The 25,605-nt window shown below is 33.0% G+C and overlaps 2 protein-coding genes across 4 annotated transcripts in view; both read right to left on the bottom strand.

The window, feature by feature from the left end:
• LOC132756362 (ubiquitin carboxyl-terminal hydrolase 5-like) overlaps positions 1-11,234 on the bottom strand; it is a 41,299-nt gene extending 30,065 nt beyond the window's left edge. Inside the window, exons 1-6 of one of the 2 annotated variants that reach the window (XM_060747419.1) lie at positions 11,202-11,234; positions 4,346-4,479; positions 3,586-3,711; positions 2,974-3,025; positions 2,097-2,215; positions 1,157-1,263 (exon numbers count right to left, since the gene is read on the bottom strand). In XM_060747419.1, the coding sequence (XP_060603402.1) occupies positions 1,157-1,263; positions 2,097-2,215; positions 2,974-3,025; positions 3,586-3,711; positions 4,346-4,441 (500 nt within the window). In that variant the 5' untranslated portion in view covers positions 4,442-4,479; positions 11,202-11,234. Of the gene's footprint in view, positions 1-1,156; positions 1,264-2,096; positions 2,216-2,973; positions 3,026-3,585; positions 3,712-4,345; positions 4,480-11,008; positions 11,030-11,201 lie in introns of those variants that run through there. The other variant, XM_060747420.1, reaches the window with a different exon arrangement.
• Positions 11,235-16,758: 5,524 nt separating this feature from the next.
• The window catches only part of LOC132756364 (NAD kinase-like), a 40,455-nt gene continuing 31,608 nt past the window's right edge, over positions 16,759-25,605 (bottom strand). For both annotated transcript variants that reach the window (XM_060747423.1, XM_060747422.1), the window contains 7 exons: positions 22,709-22,794; positions 21,556-21,658; positions 20,125-20,252; positions 19,425-19,524; positions 18,972-19,129; positions 18,625-18,707; positions 16,759-17,454 (listed from right to left, as the gene is read on the bottom strand). In XM_060747423.1, the coding sequence (XP_060603406.1) occupies positions 17,259-17,454; positions 18,625-18,707; positions 18,972-19,129; positions 19,425-19,524; positions 20,125-20,252; positions 21,556-21,658; positions 22,709-22,794 (854 nt within the window). In that variant the 3' untranslated portion in view covers positions 16,759-17,258. The remainder of the gene's footprint in view (positions 17,455-18,624; positions 18,708-18,971; positions 19,130-19,424; positions 19,525-20,124; positions 20,253-21,555; positions 21,659-22,708; positions 22,795-25,605) is intronic.

The following is a 25,605-nucleotide window of genomic DNA, read 5'->3' on the forward strand; positions in this document are numbered from 1 at the left end:
CCCCACTCTTTAAATAAATTGAACATTACAGGTAAATTCCCATGGATAAATTTCCTTGGGCCACTGGAGATTCATCGTACGAGCAAATTAAATTGTAAAATTGACTGGAATTAAGGCAAAATGTAAACAAATTTTGATTTTCACCGGTGCACTCACTGTGAACCCTTGGATGGGCAAAAATATCACTTTGAATTAGATTTGATTTCAGGATGAACTGTTATTAGCTATGGTGTACCATAATGAAATTGACAATGAATACCAAATTTGTGTCAACAGTTTTGACAGCTTCTGGGAAAAAGGCCTTAATTGACATGTTAACCAACACCAACAAGTGTCATGATAAATATAGGAAGTGCAGAAAAGCAATATTCAATAATTCCAAAAATTCACATTTTTTATTCTTGCGGTATGTTAAGCTGATTTCACTTTTTCACTTCCAAATTACTTGTGCTACTAAAACCAAAACTGATACACTGTTGCCATCAGAAATGAGCAAGTCAGGTCTGCATGTCCCTGACTGACACACATACACTAAATGGCCAAAAGTGAAAAGTGGTGGCTAAATCGAGCTCACCACAAATGGGCTCAACACTTTAAAAATCCTCTGACCACTAAACATAATACTTCAAAGAATATGCAGGATACAGTCCAAGCAAACAAGTTTTAATATTTTTACTTGACCTTTGACCTCTTGTGACCATGACCTTCATTTTGCACAAGACAACTCAATTCAACATTCATTAAGAACATAATTATGTTCTAAGTTATATTAAAATCCATCTATGTATATAGAAGTTATACTTGCAAATGAATGTTTTATTTAGTTACTTGACCTTTGACCCCTAAGTGTGACCTTGACCTTTGCACCAGACACATTTTGTAAAGAATGAGATAGAAATAGATTGGACAAATCCGGACAGACCATCACATGGACGCACATACACCAAACTAAACACCAAAAGTGATGACTTAGTTGAGCTTAGGGCAAGAGGGTTCGACAATAAATCAAGATGATTTTACTTTCAATTCATTGGCCATAGAGAGGTTGGTCAGACTGTCAGGATGTGCTTGGTGACGAAGTTCACTTTTTAAATTTGTTGCCAAGGCAGTTAACTTTCACACATAAGGAGGTTGAAGTTAAGACTTCCATACGTACTTTGATACAACTCTTTTCTCGCCATCCCACGTTCCAGCCATTGCAGCTGCTTCTTCAAGTTTCCATGCATCTTCTGCTTTCAATATACCTGTCACTGACATTTGTACCTGACATAAATAGTCAAGAAATCACAACTCATAACCACTGACATTTGTACCTGGCTAAATAGACAGGAAATTAATATTCATAACCTTAGCAAAGAAAAAAGGCAGTTTTACAGATTCGTTGGTTCATTTAAGCAGCATGCCTCCAGATTCATGCTAATTTTCATGAAAATTTTGAAAATATATTTAAAAGTAAAATATTGTGAAGTGAACAAAGAAAATAATTTACACATTGCAAAAAGCACTTGAAATCCATGTAATTTACCAAAACCATAGCTCTTTAGACTTAACACAGTTGAAATAAGGTGAATATTACTGCAAAAATCAGTCCTTAATCACACACAACATATAAATTATTTTCAATCTTAAATTTTTATACTTTTCTTAAAATCTTAGTACATTTTTCTCAAGTTTAATTTTTTTGAAATATTCTGGCTCATCTGGAGGCATGCAACTTTAATTTCGTTTAAGATTGACCTAATTTTGCCGCGTCACGACAAAACCAACATAGTGCGTTTGCGACCAGCATGGATTCAGACCAGCCTGCTCATCCGCGCAGTCTGATCAGGATCCATGCTGTTAGCTATCAGTATCTCTACTTGTAACAGGGTTGGTAAGCGAACAGCATGGATCCTGATCAGACTGCACGGATGCGCAGGCTGGTCTGGATCCATGCTGGTCGCAAACACACTATGTTAATTTTGTCGTGACGCGTGATGGTGTCTCATATTTTAGCATGGACCAGGGTTAAAGTTAATAAAAGTATGAGAAAGCACTTATGTTAAGTAAAGCCATTCTCTAAGAGAAAAAATGAAAAATGTAACAAGTTCACTCACAATATCTGGAAGTTCTTGATCAGGAAGAGGGAATATCTTCCAGTCAGGTAAAACCACAACTGAGTTATGTTCCTCAAATTTGAACTTCTTCTCATCTGTTTGGAAACCTCCTTCTAAGCCTGCATAGGAAAATAATTAAAATCAAACAGCTGTTTCATAACACATCATTCTATATGAGCCGTGTCATGACAAAACCAACATAGTGGGTTCGCGACTAGCATGGATCCAGACCAGCCTGCGCATCCGCGCAGTCTGATCAGGATCCATGCTGTTCGCTATCAGTTTCTCTACTTGTAATAGGGTTTGTAAGCGAACAGCATCGATCCTGATCAGACTGCGCGGATGCCAAGGCTTAGTCTCAGGTCTGGATCCATGCTGGTCGCAAACGCACTATGTTGGTTTTGTCGTGACGCGGCTCATATACATACATGTACACATGTTAATGGACACAGCATATGGGATACCAGTACTTATCACTTAAACCATAGCATTAGAGTGTAATGAATGTAATTTCATAACAAGAGCCATTTGAAGCCAAGCAGGGGCCAAAACTCGATTTTTTGTTTTATTTCTAACATCAATCACATCAGAGAAGAAAATATTGTACTAAAGAATACTCCTAGAAAATATCATTTTATTGTTCAATTTATAATTTGACTTGACTAAAGGTCATTTATAGATCAAGTCATACTTAAATTATTCAACATGTTAGTTTTGGTCATATTAAGTGTTCTTTTGTAAAAGAATGAATCAAAGCCATAAATAAATATTAAAGTTATGTCAATTTAAGCAAAACACAATAATTTGACCTTGATGGTTAAGGTCATTTAAAGGTCAAGGTCATTTTTTATTTTCAAATTGTCAATTTCATACTCACCTATGGCAAGCTTTGTAGGTTTTTTCTCTGGAGGAGGTTCATCACTTACAACCTGAAATTGTCATAAAATGTCAATAAATATCGCTCTCATACATATGATATCTAAGAGATTTGAAAGCAATCTTTGGGAATTTGTAAGCAATCTTTGGGAATTTATAAGCAATCTTTGGGGATTTGTAAGCAGCCCCTAGGAATTTGTAAGCAAGTTTTGTTGAATTCCAGCCAGTAGTTGCAAGAAATATCGTGGAAATGAAATTTGAACTATATCATCATTACTATATGCAAACTAATCAAGGGCCATAACTCTGTGTTAAATGGTCTGACCAAAACAAGGTATATATGCACATCTCCTCTTGGTATTCAGATGCTTCCCACAAAGTTTTGTTGAATTCTAGCCAGTAGTTGCAGAGAAGTATTAAAGTAGCGCGGAAAGGAAATTCGAACGAATGGATGAACAGACATATTGTCGGACAACTCCAAACAATAAACCCCTTCTGATTCCATCAACAGGGGATTGAGTCAATTAAGTCAATTCATCTCATAAAAATGGTGATTTCTTAATATTTTTTTTTTGTATTAAAAATGCCACAGAAAAAATACATAATCACAAACCTCTATTCTATTCCTTCGTAAGTGAAGGAAAACACCATTTCCAGTCTTCTTGAAATGCTGCTCTAAGTGTTTTTTACCAAATGCAAGAAATGTGTTCATACACACATATAAACCTGTCTCAGATTCCTGCAACAAAATAATTATATATCCTACATTGTAAATCATAGGACTGAATAGTAAATAATGTTTGTAAAAAGGTAAAAAAAGTGTTGTATGTAAGAAGTCATACATATTTGCATCTCTTTCCCATTCTGGTATATTCATACAGGAGCATCATAAAGTGTATGGCTGTAACCTAATTTACCAAGAAACATCAATTTTATTTATAATCCTTCAAGGGGAGGTAATTGTCAACAAAATGAAAAACAACAACATTATATGTGAAAAATTCATAACTTTTCCAATTGCCACTATTGGTCAGATTACCTGAGACCCATTCCAAATGGCAAATATTCTTATTTTTTCCCAATCTTTAAAAAAAATCCCAATTGAACTGAAATTCTCAATATCAAAACCGACAAATTTGCTGGAGTTCATTTCAGGATGGTATCAGACAGACGTTTCCATACATTTCATTGTTAAATTTTAATTTTTTTTATGCTTTGAATATTTGCATTTGTTGGAATAAAACAATTTTGTACAATTCAAAATACTATGCAAAAAGAGCATATTGTTTTGAATCGGTCATTCACACTTATTGTGGAGAGAGGCCTTCAGCTGTTCTTGAATACAACACTTTACATAAATTTTAACAACTTACTGGATTGTCAAAAGAGAAAGCACATTCATCCTTGTAGACTTTTTCCCCTCCTTGTGGAACTCTTATTTTCCCAAAATATTGACTAAACACCGACATTTTCTAGGAGTCTATATAGGCGATGCAAAAGTTGAAATCTACAAATATAAAAGTGAATACATGTACTTGGTTAAACAAACAGATTTAACAGCATGCTTCTGGAACGCCTTGCATACCAGTCCAGCTATTAAATTACAACAATAACAATACAATGGACACTTGAATGAAATTACAACAAAATTATACTCTAAAAATTTGAATGTAGACAACAAATATTATCATATGATACATGTAGCTTTATCTTAAAATGCAAGTATGTTATTGAACCTAGATCAGCAAATGACTGTCACAAGTTTATTGTCTTACAAAATCTCAACTGCCCATTTCATTGGAATGAAAGTTATAGCTGGCTTCGTCATGTTATTTTTTATTAATAATAAGTCATTTTCTCATTACAATCTATATTTTATACAAACAAAAATGAATATTGCTATATTTGGGTGTATTTGGGTATATTTGGCATACATGCCATAACATCCCGGGGATTGTCACAGAAATCAGCCGACAGTCCCAGAAAAGTTTTTTTCAGGATGAAAATAAAAATTTGGAACTTATTTGCAGCAAGAACAATTCCAATATTATGCAATTATATTTGCATGTTAATTATCCTAAAACTTTGATATCAGATAGTTTTTCCCAAACAGTTTAGTTATACAAAAGAACTGTTGACACTAATCCACTGATTGACAAATATACATGTGTGACCTTTCTCCGTCAATTAAAAGACTTGCTGGGCAAGTGTGTCAAAAACTGTCTGCATAAATGACTCCGCCTACATTTACCTAGCAGTTTGTCATGTACGCACATTGGCAAAGTCTTTTGAAGTCTTAATAAGACCGCCCTTTAATGATGATTGACACTTCTAGCTGACCAAACAATCTCTAGCACCTGTCAATCACTTGTCTCCAGGATCAGTTCACAAAATAGAAGGGTGGTGTGACAACAAATTCCAATTTTAGGTCATTATTTGCGATTTTGTTTTGTACATTTATAAGGAAATATTTGTTAGGAAATAATGTTTACAAGTTCTTCGAATGTTTGCAAATTGCAATTATTTTTGAAGTGTCGCGATTTTGAGCATTGTTTTTAACATACGAGTCTCAAGACAATTACTTAGAATGGTTTTAATTTATTAAAAAGAGAAAGGTACATATCTATGATATAAAACAAGGTGACTTTTCGGAGATATATCGCGGTAATTTAACAGTGAATGTCCCTTGCCATGAAGCTTCCGCAGTGATAGTTCTGGCTTCCAAAACTTTACAAGCCGTTTTTTAACATTTTTGTCACATGTGGAATTGTCACCGTACAAGACAAGTAAGCATAATACCTTACGCTACCACAGTGATAAAGCATCTACCTATCTTCCATTAATGTCAAACCCCTCGCGGGGACGTAGTACATGCTTCTCTGTATCATAATATTTGCAAGTTGTAAATATCGGCTTACTAGTAGGTTATATGCTACTATGTCAATTTTAGAAACATTTTTTAAAGTGTCCCAGAAATCAGTCCAGAAATTATGGCATGTATGATATTTGGGTATTTCGTGCCCCCTCTCTAATCCAAGGGGTTTCCCAAAATAGCTGGATAGCACTGTCTTAATCTTATATCAATATATGGCCATATGAAAACAATATAATCAGTAGTTAAAAGTTCAGATAAATGAATCAATATCTGACTAACAGAAAAATTGTAGCCTCTTATGGAAAGCCATGGCTGTCTGATATTGTTCTTTTTCAATTTATGTAACCATTTGGATAATATATGAGATCACTTCGACTAAATATGAAATGAAAACACCTTCTTATTTAACCGGAATCCATTATATTAATCCACAGTTACAATATATGAAACCATACCGTCAGTGTATGAAACCCAGTTAGCAATATATAAGTTGATTTTCTCAATATATGATTCCAATTCTTCAATATATGTTACCAAAGTAGCCATGTATGGAACCAGATGTCCTTATATGAAACCGAATTATCAATATATTAATTCATTATTCAATATATGAAACCAATGTATCAATTTATGAAACCAAAGTAGAAATATATAAGTTGGTTATAACATTATATGATACCAATTCTTCAATATATGGTACCAAAGTAGCCATATATGGAACCAGATGATGTCCTGATATGAAACCGAATTATCAATATATTAATTCATTTTTACAATATATGAAATCAATTTATCAATGTATGGAACCAAAGTAGCAATATATGAGTTGGTTATTACATTATATGATACCAATTCTTCAATATATTGTACCAAAATAGCCATATATGGAACCAGGTGTCTTTATATGAAACCGAATTATCAATATATTAATTCATTTGTACAATATATGAAACCAATTTATCAATGTATGGAACCAAAGTAGCAATATATGACTTGATTATCACTTTATATGATACCAGTTCTTCAATTTATGGTACCATTAAGAAGCCATATATGGAACCAGATGTCCTTATATGAAACCGAATTATCAATATATTAAGTCATTTTTACAATATATGAACCAAAGTAGCAGCTAGTATATAAGTTGATGTTACATTCTATGATAGCAATTTTCATTATATGGAACCAAAATAGCCTATTTTCAAGTCAACAATTTAAAGGCCGAGGTCACTGGGTTCTGTTATTACAATGCATACACTTTTTCATGAAATCAATTATTATTTGACTGATTATTTTTTAAACTTTGTGAGTAGATTAACCTTGATGTGTCCTTCTGGCCATGCCTATTTTTGATCAAAGGTAAAGGTCGAGATGAACTTATTTTTTAAATATGTTTTTGTTAATGGTCAGTACGACTCAATAGCTTAAATTATGACATACAACTCCTACATATAAAACGATAAGTTTTGCCTGCCCAGCCCATTTTAAGTGAATGTGACGTTAAATTCAAATATTTCCTTATTCAGAAAATGTGCAGTATGCAGTCAGTGAAGCACGCTGTTCTACAAGGAATATTGGCGCGAAACTGTAATACCGGTGCAAGGATAGAATACAGCCTTTAAAAAAGTCCCGTCAATATAATGACATTTTGGTTCAATATATTGCTACTTTGGTATCATATATTGAAGAACTGGTATCATATAATGTGAAAATCAACTTATATATTGCTACTTCAGTTACATATATTGATAAACTGGTTTCATATATTGTAAAATTGATTTAAAATATTAATAATTCGGTTTCATATAAGGGCATCTGGTTCCATACATGACATACTTGGATCCATATATTGAAGATCTGGTATCATATAATGTGATAATCAACTTATATATTGATACTTCGGCTCCATACATTGATAAAATGGTTTCATATATTGTAAAAATGAATTAATATATTGATAATTTGGTTTCATATAAGGACACCTGGTTCCATACATTGTTACTTTGGTTCCATATATTGAATAATTGGTATCATATATTGTAATAACCAACTCATATATTGATACTTTGGTTCCATACATTGATAAATTGGTTTCATATATTGTAAAAAAGAATTAATATATTAATAATTTGGTTTCATATAAGGACACCTGGTTCCATACATAGTTACTTTGGTTCCATATATTGAATAATTGGTATCATATATTGTAATAACCAACTCATATATTGATACTTTGGTTCCATACATTGATAAAATGGTTTCATATATTGTAAAAATGAATTAATATATTGATAATTTGGTTTCATATAAGGACACCTGGTTCCATACATTGTTACTTTGGTTCCATATATTGAATTATTGGTATCATATATTGTAATAACCAACACATATATTGCTACTTTGGTTCCATACATTGATAAAATGGTTTCAAATATTGTAAAAATAAATAAATATATTGATAATTTGGTTTCATATAAGGACACCAGTCCTGGTTCCATACATTTTTACTTTGGTTCCATATATTGAATTATTGGTATCATATATTGTAATAACCAACTCATATATTGCTACTTTGGTTCCATACATTGATAATATGGTTTCATATATTGTAAAAAATGAATTAATATATTGATAATTTGGTTTCATATAAGGCCTAAAAAAAAAAAATTGTTTTGTTAGGGTAACATGCTCTCAAGGAATAGGTAGGGTAGGTCGGATTTTTTTTTTTTTTTTTTTTTTTTTTTATTATTATTATTATTCACCAGTATATTGAAATGTAGATATGGAAATTTCTGACATCCCTCCCGGGTGGCACAAATACATCCCTTCTATGTTTTCAAAAGACATTTCAGGTGTAACAATCATTAAAACCTGGTGTTCTACTGGTGAAGATCACACGCCGTTTTACAAATATTGACGATGTGATCCGCCATTTTGTAACTAAGAGCGGCGATAAAACCTGTACCGTACCCAGGGCTCATCCTGGGGGGAAATTTTAGGGAGAAGTGACTTCCTCGTGAAAAATCGGCAGAAGGGAAACATCCCAATGTGTATGCATTAACATGCATGGCTATACATCCTTTAACTAGAATAGAAACACAATCTATTTATCAGCTATTTATAAGCTTTCTCTAAATATTTGTTTATATATTTTCATGTAGATTTATTGATAATAATGTGTAAGAAAAAATATGATGAATAAATTAACTTTATATTTTTACTTTCCTCACTTTTAACAGAAGATAAAGTTACATTGGATAATGATTAATAAAATCTGTCTATCCTGTTCTGTTTCCAGAAATTTCTTTTATGATCTTCTATGTTGTAATGTCACATTTATGTGCATATAATTATGCTTATAAAACAATTTTCAAATATCGAAGAATATGTAAAATTTGTACTGCAAACATTTGTGCACATTATATTTGATCACTAAAATTATATTCATTCATTTCTTATTGAAAAATTCAACTGAGAAATTATAGAAAATAAATTTCTAATTATCTCCCTTTATTTTCATGAGCTGTCTACAACATACCAATCATAAGATTTTTGCGAATTGGCTTTCTTTGGCTTTCTTAAATTTTCGCGTGTATTATGTGTATCAGAATCAGTAACTTTTTTTACTGCTAGGTTTTGGCATTTCACCCTAAGCCATGACGTGAAATGAAATTAATTATTTTTAATTGACTAACAGTTTTGTGATAGCCGTGAAGAACCCATTGCACAGGTTAAACACCGCGTGTATATCAATTAGGGAAGATTTGCACGTGTTTAGATGATCGGAAAAAAATAATCTATAATTATCGCCAAATCCCGTATTAAACTCGCAAAATATACCCGTTTCGGGCCGATGATCTCATTATTTACTGTTTAGAGTAGGCGGTCTATCGCTTTGCATACAGGTAGAAGGGTAGTATACAGCGATGCTCTGATTGGATAATGATAATAAGCAGTCGTCATATGGGCGGATACAATCTCTGCTCTTTACATCGGCAAGTAAATACTCTTTGGGAATTAAGATTTTATCGGCGATGTTGACTTCTCTTTAATCAATTGAGAGAGGGAAATGGAAATATACACAGCGAAATTTTCGCCTGAATTGCCTTCCGGGTGAGCACTGCCGTACCGCACCTCCAGTAATACGGTATTTTCATCGTTTTTTTTTTTTGTTTTTTTTGGACACGAAAAAAAACGGTAGGGTCGGCGCATATTATTAGGTAGGGTCGGGTGACCCGAACAAAACAATTTTTTTTTTTAGGCCTAAGGACACCTGGTTCCATACATAGTTACTTTGGTTCCATATATTGAATAATTGGTATCATATATTGTAATAACCACCTCATATATTGCTACTTTGGTTCCATACATTGATAAAATGGTTTCATATATTGTAAAAATGAATTAATATATTGATAATTTGGTTTCATATAAGGACACCTGGTTCCATACATTGCTACCTTGGTTCCATATATTGAATAATTGGTATAACCAACTCATATATTGCTACTTTGGTTCCATACATTGATAAAATGGTTTCATATATTGTAAAAATGAATTAATATATTGATAATTCGGTTTCATATAAGGACATCTGGTTCCATACATTGCTACTTTGGTAACATATAGTGAAGAATTGGAATCATATTTTGAGAAAATCAACTTATATATTGCTAACTCGGTTTCATACACTGACAGTATGGTTTCATATATTGTTACTGTGGATTAATATAATGGATTCCGGTTAAATAAGAAGGTGTTTTCAATTCATATATAGTCGAAGTGAACTCATATATTATCCAAATGGTTACATAAATTGAAAAAGAACAATATCAGACAGCCATGGCTTTCCATAGCCTCTTGTAATCAGAAAGCTGCTTAAGTATTTGCGGTTACAAGCGGCTGTAAAAGTAAGAAACATACGGAAAAACATATTTCTCTCTTTCATTAGCATGATGAGTTAGAATAGATACTTTACTTAAAATTGAGGATGATAAATAAAAAAAAATTAATTGATAATAAGTATAAAATAACTGTAAAATTTCCGCCATATGTCTTAACGTACAGTGTCTATAGTAAGGAGAATTAAAAATTAAGGAAAACATATAACTTTCAATCCCTGATGCATAATTTTTTTATTCGAGTGACTAATATGACTAACCGAATTTTACCGTCCGGTTTCTATTTATCTTGATTATTTAAAGAATTCTCGAAAGAAAGTGTAAGTGGAAAAAAAACAAATTAGTCATAGCTCACAAACAAACTAATTGTCTCGTCAAAAAAGATATTACATAACATAAAACAACCTAAATACATAAAGAAACAATTATAAAGAAAAACGACGCAAATCTCACCGGTTGCAGAGTTGTATCCCTTTAAGATACTTATAAAATGCGAAAGGACTCTTATTCAAGGAAAGTATATATTTTTTAACGGAAAGAGACATTTTCATAGTCTTCTTTAAAGTACATTTACCTCCCTGAGAAGGAATCGGGGTCAGCTCGGCCCTAAAACGTACTCGGCCCCCGAGTCAGCTCGGCCCTATTCCAACTCGGCACGGGTCAACTCGGCCCATAATTATATATTACTGGTAATGATAACTTATTAAATGTTTTCATCATAACTTTCATTGTTTAACATTTTCACAATAATAGACCTCTACTCAAGGATATTGAAAAGTTTCATTAACAAGTACCAATTTGTATGTGAATTGTAAAGAAAGGAAGTGTTTACAATTTATATGCATGTTTTGTCTACTTCAGAATGATGTTTTTAGTAAAAAAAATATCGTTAAAACAGCATTGGTCGTATAAAAGAACAAACACTCAAACTGTGTTAAATACAATAACATTTATTGTCATAAAAATTCAATCCAAAAACTTTATTTATTGATCAATATTTAACATACATTAATATTGTTTCTTCTTAACAAAGATAATTTCAAACAATACATGTACACTTTCACCCTTTTCAATTTCTGTTTTTAATTGATCGTACTTTTGAATACTTTTAAAATAATTAACTCTTTCAATGTTATGTTATATTAACTAAACAATCTATATCCTAATATAAGTTTTTAAAAGAGGTCCAAGTTGACCCGTGCCGAGTTGACCTGTGCCGAGTTGGTATAGGGCCGAGTTGACCCTTTACCCTGAGAAGGGAGTCCTTAACCTGATGACACAGTAACATTAAGAAAATTATGTTATATCTATGCTGATTTGTTAAATTATCCCAAGATTTACTTAACTGACAGTCCATTGGACCTTAAAGTCTATAAGACTGGACCCCATCAGACTACTATAATTATAAAAGTTACATTAATATAGATCACAGGGGGGCCCACACAGTGTTTGGATCAGGTATATACTGCTTAATGGTGACCTTAAAATGAGATTTAAGTCATAACCTTATAATATGTATATAAATATAGTCTATAGGCTATTTTATATATACATATTATATACATATTATAAGGTTATGACTTAAATCTCATTATAAGGTCACCATCAAGCAGTATATACCATCCAAACACTGTGTGCCCCCTGTTTATACAGAGACATTGTGGCTTAAAAATTCATTTTTCTCAGTATGTAGGAAGTTTTTACTCTATCTTACCATGAACAGATTTTAGGAAAAGAAGTATTGTGAAACCCAAGTCTTCATGTTAGTTGATAACACTTAAAAATAAATCGGAATTGAGTCATGCTGATTTTACACTACATGTACTTGGCTTCTTAAAACTGTTTGATAGGCCACACAAGAAAAACCTCAATTAAGTACAAGAGAAGTATGAGGGTCATTCAATAAGTTCTGATAATGGCCTTAAATTTGTAAGAAAACTATAAGTGATACACACCTACCATATCTTATAATATTCCTTCAAAGTCACTACCCCTGTTTCTAACAACCGCTTTCCATCTGTTCCGAAGATTAGCAATTGCCGTTGCCAGGCAACCACATGTGATGCTTTGAATCTCATTGGCCATAGCAACTATAAGTTTCTCTATGTCACAGGGTTAGAAAAATGTGCAGTCTGACCAGGACTCGAACCCGGGATCCTTGGAATATCATACCACGGCTGTACTGACTGAGCTATCCGGCGGCTTACACATCATCTCCCCTAAATAGTGAACAGTTCTGAACCATGACATGTAAGTCATTTAATCTTACACCCCTGAGTGGCATTTTGAGGTTAGGAAAAAGGTCATAGTCACAGGAACTCATGTCCGGTGGATTAAGGGGGGTGAGGCAACACTTCTCAGTTATAAATGTCAATTTTTGACACATCACTGGGTGTGAGTTGCGTTGTGAATCCCTGACTTTAAGAGAGCTGGTTGTTTTTCTCCTGTGAGTGATAGCTGGTAAATTCTCTTTCAAAAATGTTTCATTATCATAATACTTCCTCAGTTAAATGCATACATGTCCAAGAGGAACATAATCTGTCGGTAATACACCGCCATTATCATAGGCTGTAATTACAAGCTGTGCGAAGTGTGCAAATCGGAGGACTGTGACTTTAATTAGGACTCAACGAAGCCAAGTCTCATTTCGTTTTCCATTATTATCTATATCTTATTCTAACCAAAGGGGGTTGATATGATTAAAAATATTTTATAAGAAAGAACACAAGGTTAAATATTTTAGCTCTGAACATTATAATGTCTAAGGAGATCTAAAGCACTGGAAGTAACAATTTATGTCAGTGTTAACCAGGCCCTGGCTTGATCCGTCTGTCAACTTTCAATAACAAAACTTTTAACATTTGAACACAGAATGGGCATCCATCTTAATCATAACATTCGTTTTAAAACCTTTTCCAGACAAATAAAAAAATAATCCCAGTTACTATCAAGTTTCAATCAACATTAAATGAATTGATAAATGGGATTTTTTTAACTCACATGAAAATTCAAACAACCAAAGTTTATGACTAAGACAGATATTCAACTTGTGTTCTTGTTAAGGTAGTCTTACTAAAATGCTTTCCTGACAATTCAGCCAATGTCGTAGTAAATCAGTCATTTCCGGAACGCTATTTTTCACAATCCATTAATAATTTAATAATTCTTAACCATTAATAACCAGAATTTAGTACATAGTGATTAAGGATGAGTGATTGCAAATAATCTACTGCCAAAGATTTTGGAAAAAATAACATTCTGAAAATAACTGATATTGCTACGATATTGGTTAAATTTTTTTTGGGTAGGGAAAGCATAACAGTAAGACCACCTTAAAAGCTACTGAGAATTAACAAAGGCTGAGCAAGAAAGGGGTCAAGGTCTGACCCACAAAGTGTCTGGTTTCTTGGGACTGGGCATTTTTTTTTCAAAACAGATTAAGTGCATTCGATCTACTGCCAAAAGGACATTGCAAACCTTATCATGGATAGCATATAAGACAACATGTACATATAAGTTACAACACTTTTGACGCTTATTCCGATTTATTCTGAAAATATTCTTCAAGAAAATAAGCAAATAAAATTGTACCAATAATTCATATAATAAATATTTCATTAATAACAGGAATGTACAAATGAACAAGACAGAAGTATCACACTAACAGTACATAGGTATGGAAGTAAAAGATAATTCAATCAAATGGTAAATTGCATGGGGACAAATGTCCAGTTTCGAAGGAGCTTGCACCCATCTTAACCCTTAACCTGCAGAATTTTCTTAACAGATTTGACCTGCTTTGACCTCCATTTAAAGGAACTCCACTTAGGTCTAAAAAAAGCCTAACATTTTTTTAATTTTTAACACAGATCAGCTGCTGGGGCAAAACAGAAAGATAATAATTATTATGCAAGAGATAATTAAGAAATATACTTAGAAATAAAAAGAAAATCATATTCTGATGCTAATTTTTTCCGATTTGAGTGAAAAACATTGCAACCCTTTTCAATTTAGATAATTTTTCACAATTAGAATATTTATTCTTAGAATACGAAGTGAGCAAATGTTCTGAAATTTTGCACACAAGTTATTGTTCTAGACCTTCATCAAATTGAGCAATTATCTCAAAAAAAATATTTCAAGTCCCATATTCATGTCAAAATATCTCAGTGCAGTCCCTTTAAAGTTTAAGTAATTTCAATATCAAAATGAAAAAAAAAGCAAGCTACATTATAGTATAGAGCCTTGTCGGACTGTATGGATGTGCATGCTGGCCTGGCTCTATACTGGTGAAAATGGCTTATCAGTTTTAGTTGATGCAGGTTAAAGGTTAATGTATCATGTGATAGAGAAAAATAAAATACGTACACTATCGGGTAACTGTACAAAAAGTAAAAGTAAATCAAACATAAAAAGACCTTGAAACTTAAGAATATATAAAGTGGAAGAGATATTTCCATATATAAAATAAAAAAGCTTTTAAACACTTTTTAAATGTCTAGTTTTTTCAAAACTCTATTGATAATAGTAGGAACATCCAACTCAGTTGAAGCATTTGGTCTTAGAAAATATTTGAGTCTTGGAAACATTTTGCTCCTCTGTGGGAACATTAAGGAAATTGGCGACATAAGGGCAATAAGATAAATTTCGGAAATTAGAGAATTCATGACGTAAAGGACATCTGAGTCATCTCAAACATCTGAGTTTTAAGGAACATTAAAGAAATTGAGAGCATTTGCAACAATGGGAATATTCGGGACATCAGGAATATTGTGTGATCAGAAATATTTAGCTCTTTGGGAGCATTAAGGAAATTAGGAACATAATTAAGGGCAATAAGAAACATTTTCGAAATAAGGAACAATCAGAACGTTAGAGAAATTAGAAAAATTTGAGTAATCATAATCAGTTAATTAATTGCATATTGCATAGAATGAAATATGAAAATGAACACAATGCTTTATTTTGTATATAAGTAAACAAATAAGAATACCAATCAGAGAAATAGCAAACAAAAAATTCATATTTAACAAAAGAAAACCAAAATATAAGGACTATATATGTATTAAACAAATGTGTCTTAATTCTTCATCAAACTCGCCTAATATTACACAAATACTACAATAATCATCATTATTTCTGTGTGTTAAGGACATATACTTGTACATATTTTTCCCTATGTGTGAAAATATGAAAAAGTACACAAATATTTCTAAACAGACATGGAAACAAATATATTATTTTTTTGTGTAGATATATATATGCTGAATATAAGTACATCGGGTGAAACTTTGAGACAAAAATATTGCAATTTGTATTGAAAATATAAAAACATTTTTACATTTAATCAGCTAGTGTGAATTCACAGTTTGTGATATATAAATGCTTAGGATAAACCCAAAAGCTGTCAGTGAGACGGCCACTTGATTATTCTCAGTGCTTGACAGTAAGGCAAGGGACATAACTCTGTAATATGGTAACCAACAGTCATGAGACTTGTGTTTGTAATGTTAGATACACTACACAGCCTGCGCATCCGCGCAGTCTGATCAGGATCCATGCTGTTGGCCATCAGTTTCTCTACATGTTATAGGGTTGGTAAGCGAACAGCATGGATCCTGATCAGACTGCCCGGATGCGCAGGCTGGTCTGGATCCATGCTGGTCCCAAATCCATTATGTTGGTTTTGTCATGACGCAGCTCATATGTAAAGAATCAAAACATTCCCTTCAGCAGGTTTGGAGATACCAACTTGCACGCAAGAACTTAACTAAAATGCGACGGCAGAGCCGATACCGACATCAGGGTGAGTACAATAGCTCACATTATTCACAGAAAAAGTCTAACTAACAAATAAATTAAACACAATATTTTCCTTTTCTATATCTACCCTAAACCACAGTTAAAGAAGTGACAAGAAATCCACCAGTATTTCCTTATCTAGGCTGTAAGCCATGTAAAGGGAAGCAACTTGGAGCAAATTATCATCTTGGGCAAATACATGTAATATCAACTGTTTCCTCCACTGACAATCCTTTTGAAACTGATTAATATTTATAAGAACCAATGGCCGGTTCACCTCTATATTTTTTCTCTAGATATGATAAAAATATGTGTAATTTCTTTAACAAGTTTAAATAAATAACTTTATTACATACATTTCCTAATAATAAAACTAACTTTAAACAAATCTTTAAAAATTTTAAAACAAACATTTTCCCTCAAGTTATATAATCTTTTTTTTTAAAGGAATTGTCATTCAGACTCTTATCTGCTTAATTTTATACCTGTATTTTAATTTGGACCTTATTTTATATATCACTAAAAAAATTTTCAATATTCTATAACAAACATGATTAAATCAAATGCAAAAAATTATGAGCATTGAAAGCCCGCTTTCAAATTTTTAAATTATGAAAATCCTGGAAACCCATTGGTCAGCTTCTTTTTTATCGTATCATCTGATTGGTCACGTCTCTTTACTGAATTTGTAAAAGCCATTCTGATTAGTCAAGAGCCATGCTCTTCATGGAACACATCATTATTTGAAATATTAGAGTCACTGGTATTACGTGAAGAGTCTAAAGAGCGTTGTGGTTTTCTCACATTCCAGTGGAGGCATTCAGCCAGCCGGTCAAACCAATCTTCAATCTGGTCCTTGGCACAAACCGCTGGCAGTGGAAACTGGGCCGTTGTTATACGAACACTGTTCAAATATAACAAATAAAAAATATTCAACAACACACAACAAAAAAACATGCAAAATGCATATTTTGAACATACATATCAAAAATTATACACTTTCTAAACCTGAAAGACAAAGAGTTGCAAAAAATTTGGATCAGAGCCAAAATATTCAAAACTGCAGGGGGAAATATATATATATATATATGTATTATATTAAATTACTTTTTCACATGATATATATATGATGATATGGGATGTAATAGGGCTAAGCCTGCATGCAGTATTTTATCCCAATACGATAAGAGTCAACCAAGCACATCCTGATCATTTCTTGCATATCAGACAGAATTATCTACTGCTTACACTAGTGCTACCCCCTACCCGACCCCCCCCCCCCCCCCCCCCCCCCCGCCCCTGTAAGACAAGTCGCATGCTTTAAATGAAGTCATTTTGCGCCCCTTTTCTGAATGAATTGTGTTCTTAAAATGATGTCATTTTGTCGTAATAAAAAGTTGTAAAGTCATACACCATAAGAAAAAAGAACTAAATGAAAATATTAGTTACAGTAAATTCTTTTTGAAATATGATTTCTATGTAAAATGCAAGAAAAAGAATCAAACACCCACTGCCATAACAGACCGGATTATCTAGCTTAATGGTAACTGTTTAGCAAAAACAGAGCGTCGTTAACGCAATAAACAGTTACCTTGGGACCAAATATTTTGGTCTGTACCGGCATCCGGTATAAGTTTCTTCCAGGCCTGCACTGTTTGCAATTAAGTCATATTAACATATTATGAAATTGTCCCTAAAAATAGTAAAATGCTCTTGTCCAAAATTGAAAGATGGATAAGTCCATTTCAAATATTTTGCGTGGTTCAGTATGTCATTAACAACATCCGCTTTTGATTATCAAAATTATCTTTTGTTTGGTTTAAGGGTTTAAAAATTAAAATTTTGAATCATGCTGATGGCAGTATTTTGACAAATTTAATTAAATAAGAAAGCCTGCTGTTTGGCGATAACAAAGGCTACTTACTGCATACCAGTAATAGTAAAATATAGTACAATACAGAATGTGTACCATGGATTCCCGAAGATGGCCATACACAGATGGCCAAGGTCTGCCATTATCAACAATACTGCTGAAAGAATTAAGTGTGAAGGAACGTGCGTATACTTTACATACCTATCACCCTGTCTGATTTCTTGTCTATTTCTTCCATCAAATGACACCATGGCTGAGTTACGGGCATCCGGGGACAACATTATCTATGGATGGAAGAGAACAGTCATCTTATATTATTCTATCATTTCTAACTGACCTTTAACAAGAGAATGTATTAAGGTGATAGAAATGTTCATTGTTTCATCATTATGTAACGAAACATCAACAACAAAAAAAACCCATCAAATTTATCAGGATTTTCAAATATTGCTTTCATCAGGTTTACACAACACAACAAAATAATAAAATATTCTATTCCATTCATTCCTATTCAGCAATTTCAACAAAGGTAACTTCGGAAGATATACCTTTAATTCGACACCTGCAGGGACAACAATTGGTCGGAATGATAATGAATGCGGACATATAGGGGTGATCATGATCGCTGGGACGTTTGGATGAATCATCGACGCACCAGCTGCTACTGCGTATGCCGTGCTACCAGTTGGCGTTGATATTATAAGACCTGTAAAAGAAATAAATGAATATAATTGCCATTCATTTTCAAGTGCTATTTATCTTAATACACAGCAAGCCTGTTTAGTTGAGAAAAGCCGATAGCACTGTAATAACTTGACTGCGTAAAACTATTTCATTGTATTTCTAAAATCCTAATTTTTCATAAGACAAGTTTCAGTTATTAACATTAAAGCAAGATGACATTTTACAGAAGGCAGGTGTACGATTCTTTAAAATAACGGAAAAAATGACGGACAACATATTTCGAACAATAACTGGCAAAAGCCTTTATAATTATTTACCATCTCCTTGAACAGAAGTGACGAGACGACCTTCTACGTAAACATCTATATTGCATATAAACGATGATGATCCACGATCAATAACAACCTCATTCAATACCTGAAATCACAGAAATATAGCACACTTTAAATAAACCATGGTTAGTTACAAATGAAAAAATCACAGAAATATAGCACACTTTAAATAAACCATGGTTCATTTCAACCTTATTCAATCATGGTATACCTACTCTGATTCCTAAAATTAAGGAAATATAGTAAAATGTAAACAAATCATGGTTTAACATATATAACTAGACCTGCGAACAGCGCACTCCACTTTTGAAATATTACAGAACTTGAATAAACCATGGTCACTTAAAACCCTTGTATTACTTAAACTATAGGGGCTTCCGTGGCCGAGTGGTTAAAGTCATTGACTTCAAACTATTGCCCCTCACCACTGTGAATTTGAATTCCTACAGGGACTTTGGATTTTTCATGTGATGAAGCTATCCAGCTAGCTTACGGAACGTCGGTGGTTCTACTACAGTGCCCGATCATGCCTGAAATAATGCACAGAAAGGCCCAGAGGTCTTCCTCCGCCAGTAAAGCTGAAACATTGCCATATGGCCTATACTGTGTCAGCATGACGTAAAACCCCTGTATAACCTAAATTTTATATAAAATACTATGTAAAACACTTATAATTATTACTTACCAGTATTTGGGACCTGCCACATGGAGAGGAACTGTCAATATTTTTTATTCTCGACACTCGACCAAGTTCTGAATCTTCCTTGCATATAACACACTTTAATCTGTATCTTAACAATAGAGAGGCATTTCCTGAAAAAGTATTAAACAAGAAATTCTTTTATTTCAATTTATCAAAAGCATCTTTTTCATTTCTCTTATTTTCCAAAAAGTTACTTATTCCGGCCAGCTTCCTGAACCATCATTTCCTTTTGTTGCTTTTAAGCAATTAGTACAGTTATAGTGATTTAAATTTTGTAGGAAGGTAAAAAAACTACTTTATTTACATTTAACTGTTTGAATACAATAATAATATCAAACTCAGCCCTACTTTCTTCAGGTGATAGACATCTAACATGCTCTAAAACTATTATTTAAAGCTATGAAACTCTGTTCTTACTAAAGTATGAAAAACTTAATTGTTTCTGTCAGATGCGCAATGTGCCTTTAAAACATCCAAAGGAAAAATAAGATCTTCTTCTCAAATATAACCTTTACCTGGCAAGAACCAAAAGTGAGTAGACTTTGCCATTTACCACCGGTACAGAGCAAGGCCAGCCTGCAAATCCCTGCAGTCTTGGACCTGGCTCTAAAGTGCTTGCTGACCAACTTCAAAATTTTAATCAAGAATTTTTTTACCATCAGAAATTGATAATGGACATTTCTGTCTATTTAAGAAATTAAGCAAGTTAGGGGTTAACTGTTTACAAGAGTTTAAATCCTTTAAATGAGGGGATTACAGACTTGCAGCAACATACATTGTGAATAAACATGTTTATAATTCATATGTTGTAAGGTGCAATTTTCCAAATCTGTCTCAAATCATGTTTTTTTTTTGGTTTTGTTTAAAGTTGCACCATCACAGTATAATCATATGGCGACTTTTCAGCTTTACTGATGGAGAAATACCTCAAGTGCCCCTTAATGCATAATTTCATGTACAAATCGGCAGATGAGTAGAACCACCGATGTCCGTTATAATCTGTAAGTTTGACCTTTCTTTCCTTGTCAACACTCACAATGTTTTTTGAATAATAATATAATTGTACTCATGTTGTATTCAGGTTGGGGGCCTAAGTAAAAATTAACTTTTGAAACTTTACAAATTTTGTGAATTTTGCCAGACTGAAAACTATAGTAAACATAAGGAAATATTTGTTATTTTTAATCATCTTTGAGAAACGGACCTTAAAATTTTAATTAATTTGAATAGCTGATGAAATTCCTGCAGTTTACGTCCTAGAATATCAATGAGTGCAACAAATTGAGAAAATTTCCCTTTAAAAAAAAAAAATTGTGTGCATTACTAGAAAATAAAACTTACAAAAAGGTTTAATATACTTGGTAAATCATGAAGAAAAGGGAATTCAAACATGAAAATAGAAAATGTACCTACCATCAAGAACCTGTTCAACTTGTGACTCAAAGTTGTCAAAACTAAAGGGTGTTAAAAATCCCAGAGATCCTTGGTGAAATGCCATAACAGGGGGACAACTTTGCTGTAAGGAAAATAATGAAAATGATGATGAATCATGCAATAAATAGAGGATATTGAAAGAGTGTAAGTTTAATACTGAATTTATTGAACAAGTTGAATAAAATTATATTATGCGAGCCTCTGGTGAGCATAGTATTATTTCATTCAACGAGTGAATTAATTTTCTATTTATCATATACCAAAAATAAAGACCGTTTGAAGTGAAAAAGAACCATTTTTTTACAGATGCACCTAATAGTGTAACATTAACATTTGGTGCATCTTAACGCTTATCATAATGTTTATATAACTCAAATGAGGTCACATCAAAATATGAGCTGTGTCATGACAAAACCAACATAATGGGTTTGCGACCAGCATGGATCCAGACCAGCCTGCACATCCGCGCAGTCTGATCAGGATCCATGCTGTTCGTTATCAGTTTCTCTACTTGTAATAGGGTTTGTAAGTGAACAGCATGGATCCTGATCAGACTGTGCGGATGCGCAGGCTGGTCTGGATCCATGCTGGTCGCAAACCCATTATGTTGGTTTTGTCATGACACGGCTCATATATGCATGGCCGTGAAATACCATATTTACGGAGACGCAAAAATGGCACGGGTATGTGATAAAGTCTAATATCATATTTATTGAACAGGTTGACTAAAATCATCAAATTGTTAATACGGAATTGTAATATCCCTTTTATTAAATGACATTATTACACTCTGGCACCATGGTTTATGTGATAACACTTTTTAAGAACATGGCAAATGTGATATTTATGACTAATGTGATATTGGCCATGGTATAATTATGTGATAAACAATTCTATGAACCTGGCAAAAGTGATATTCATGGCTTATGTGGTATTGGCCATGGTCTAAGTGATAAACAACTCTTGTGGTGTTGGCCATGGTCTATGTTGTAAACAATTATATGAACCTGGCAAACATGATATTCATGGCCAATGTAATATTTCCAATTGTTTAATGGGAATCAGTTAACCTTGATAACTAACCAGTAAATAACAAGTTCTTCATACATGCTACTGACCGAGTGCTAATTACCTGGAATAATGTAGACGCGTGCAGTAATGTACCATCTCCTCCAAGACATATTATAAAGTCTATCTTGTCTGTGAGATCATCTTTTGCTGCAGAAAAATAATTATGTTAATATGTGCAATACTCAAGTCAAAGATGATTGACACTTTTAATGAAACTTGTTAATTACAGTTTTTAAAGGAACTGCACGTAGGTTTCAAAGCCTAAAAACCATAAAATTTGAATAACTTGCATAGATAAGCTGGGATACTTAAACAGAAAGATACACAAAAGATAATTAAGAAATATGCTAAGAAATGAATTGGAAATCGTAATTTTGTACCATGACCTATAAACTGATTTGATTGCAACACTGTCAATTTTGGGTTAATTTTCACATTTAGAATAATTATTCTGGAAAAACCGAGTGAGCGAATGATCTGAAACTTTGCACATAAGTTATTGGTCTAGACCTATATCAAACAGAACATTAATCTCGAAAAAATTAATTCCAGTCCTGTCATGTCAAAAAAGCTCAGTGGAGTCCCTGGAAATAAGGTCTGAAGGTGTGATTTTTTCTTCTACTAGAATAAAATGTTTGTTTTTATTATTAAAACAAGCGAACATTCCTATTTTTTAATAAGATGAATAATATCACCGCCATTTAACATTGATTTTGGAACTTATTTTTCAGCCCAAGACTTCTTGTATTTTATTAAAAAAATAAAAATAAACAAGATTGCATTTGAGAAAAATGCTATGCCACCGCATGGTTCAAATTTCATAGCTGTACATTAAAGGACAAGAAAGTAGGTCACATCAACAAAATCTAGGTCACCTGATATCAAAGTTCAATTTTACAACTAAAACTGTGCACATGGTCAAAATGTCATTGCTGTACATCAAAGGACAAGAAAGTAGGTCACTGTCCCCTTGGGCAAGGCATAATTTTGACCCAAGGGTTTAATTCAAAACAATTTTGATACAGGTCCAACAAACAACATTTCAAGTCAAATATCTAAGCTATAGCTTTCTCCCATTCAGAAAACATTTGTTTTATTTTCTGTTTTTACTATGTGTACATAATGAGAATCACTGCTCCCGGGCAGGGCCAATTTTGACACCAGGGTAAAAATTTGAACGACTTTAGTAGAGGACCTATAAATGATATTATATATCAAATATCAAAGCTCTATGCCTTGTACCTTCAGAAATTTTTTTACTTTATTTTTTTCACTATATGTACATAATGAAAATCAATGACCCCCAGGGCGGAACCAATTTTGACCCCAGGGCTATAATTTGAACAATCTTGCAAGAGGTTAACTACACAATGTTTCATGCAAAATATCTTAACTCTAGCCTTTGTAAATTTAGAGAAGATGATTTTTTAAGTTTTTACTATATACATATAAGGAAAACCTATGGCCCCCGGGGGCGGGGCTAATTTTGACACAAGAGGCAAATTTTGAATAACTTTTGTAGAGTACCTTTAGATGATATTATTTAACAAATATTAAAGTTCTAAGCCTTGTACCTTCAGACAATAATATTTTTTGATTTTTTACTATGTGTATATATTGAAATCAATGACCCCCAGGGCGGGGGCAATTTTGACCCCAGGGCTATAATTTGAACAATCTTGCTAGAGGTTTACTACACAATGTTTCATGCAAAATATCTAATCTCTAGCATTTGTCAATTGCTAGAAGAATTTTTTTGAAGTTTTTACTATAAGTTTTTACTATATACATATAAGGAAAACGAATGACCCCCGGGACAGGCCCGATTTTGACCCCAGGGCTATAATTTGAACAATCTGGGTAGAGGTCTACCAGACAATGCCTTATGTAAAATATCTAAGCTCTAGGCCTTTTGGGTCTTTACAAGAAGGTGTTTTAAGTTTTTACTATATGTACATATAGTGAAAATCAATGACCACGGGGCGGGGCCGATTTTGACCCAAGGGCTATAATTTAAACAATCTTGGTAAGGGTCTACCAGACGATGCCTTATGCAAAATATCTAAGCTCTAGGCCTTTTGGGTTTTTACAAGAAGGTATTTTAAGTTTTTACTATATGTACATAGTGAAAATCAATGACCCCGGGGGCGGGGCCAATTTTGACCCCCAGGGCTATAATTTGAACAATCTTGTTAGAGGTCTACCAGAACGATGCCTTATGCAAATATCTAAGCTCTAGGCCTTTTGGGTCTTTACAAGAAGATTTTTTAAAATTTATTCTTATAATTCCTTTTGGTTGCCATGGCAACCAGATTTCTGCATGGAATGAAATTCTTTGAACAACTTTGGAAGCCCTTCACCCAAGGAGCAATCCTGTCAAGTTTGGTTAAAATTGGACTAGTGGTTTTTCACAAGAAGATTTTTTAAGTTCACTATATAATCTATATAACACACACACAAACACACACACAAACACACACACACACAGGTGAATCGCTATATGCCACCGCATCGCAGATGCTGCGGTGGCATAAAAAATTTATTAGAAATTCGACTTAAATGAGGCTTACCTGTGTGGAAAACAGATTTTAATATCAAAGTTATTATTAAGGAAATTTCGTTTTAACTTGTTTATAAGCATAAAATAAAAAGAAAATTTGTTTGTTATGCAAGATGTAATTTTATTTCATCTCGTGAACTTTAAAAACAGTATTCTCACTCGTGGCTACGTACAAACAAATAAATATTCTCTATATCTTTGATGTAATCTTTTAATACAAAAGTCTCATTTAAATAATATGCACAATAACTTTATTTAGTTAAATTATCAATGCAAGTAAAAATAAATTCTCCTTCAACTACTTCGATGATACTTTAGTAAAAGCTACGGCAACAATCACTTACAGTTTTGAGTCCAACATTAACATCCTATTTCAATATTTGAGCCGCGTCATGACA

The sequence above is a fragment of the Ruditapes philippinarum genome, unplaced genomic scaffold (assembly GCF_026571515.1).
Source record: "Ruditapes philippinarum isolate M1 unplaced genomic scaffold, ASM2657151v2 ctg931_1_1_1_1, whole genome shotgun sequence".
Lineage (NCBI taxonomy): Eukaryota > Metazoa > Mollusca > Bivalvia > Venerida > Veneridae > Ruditapes > Ruditapes philippinarum.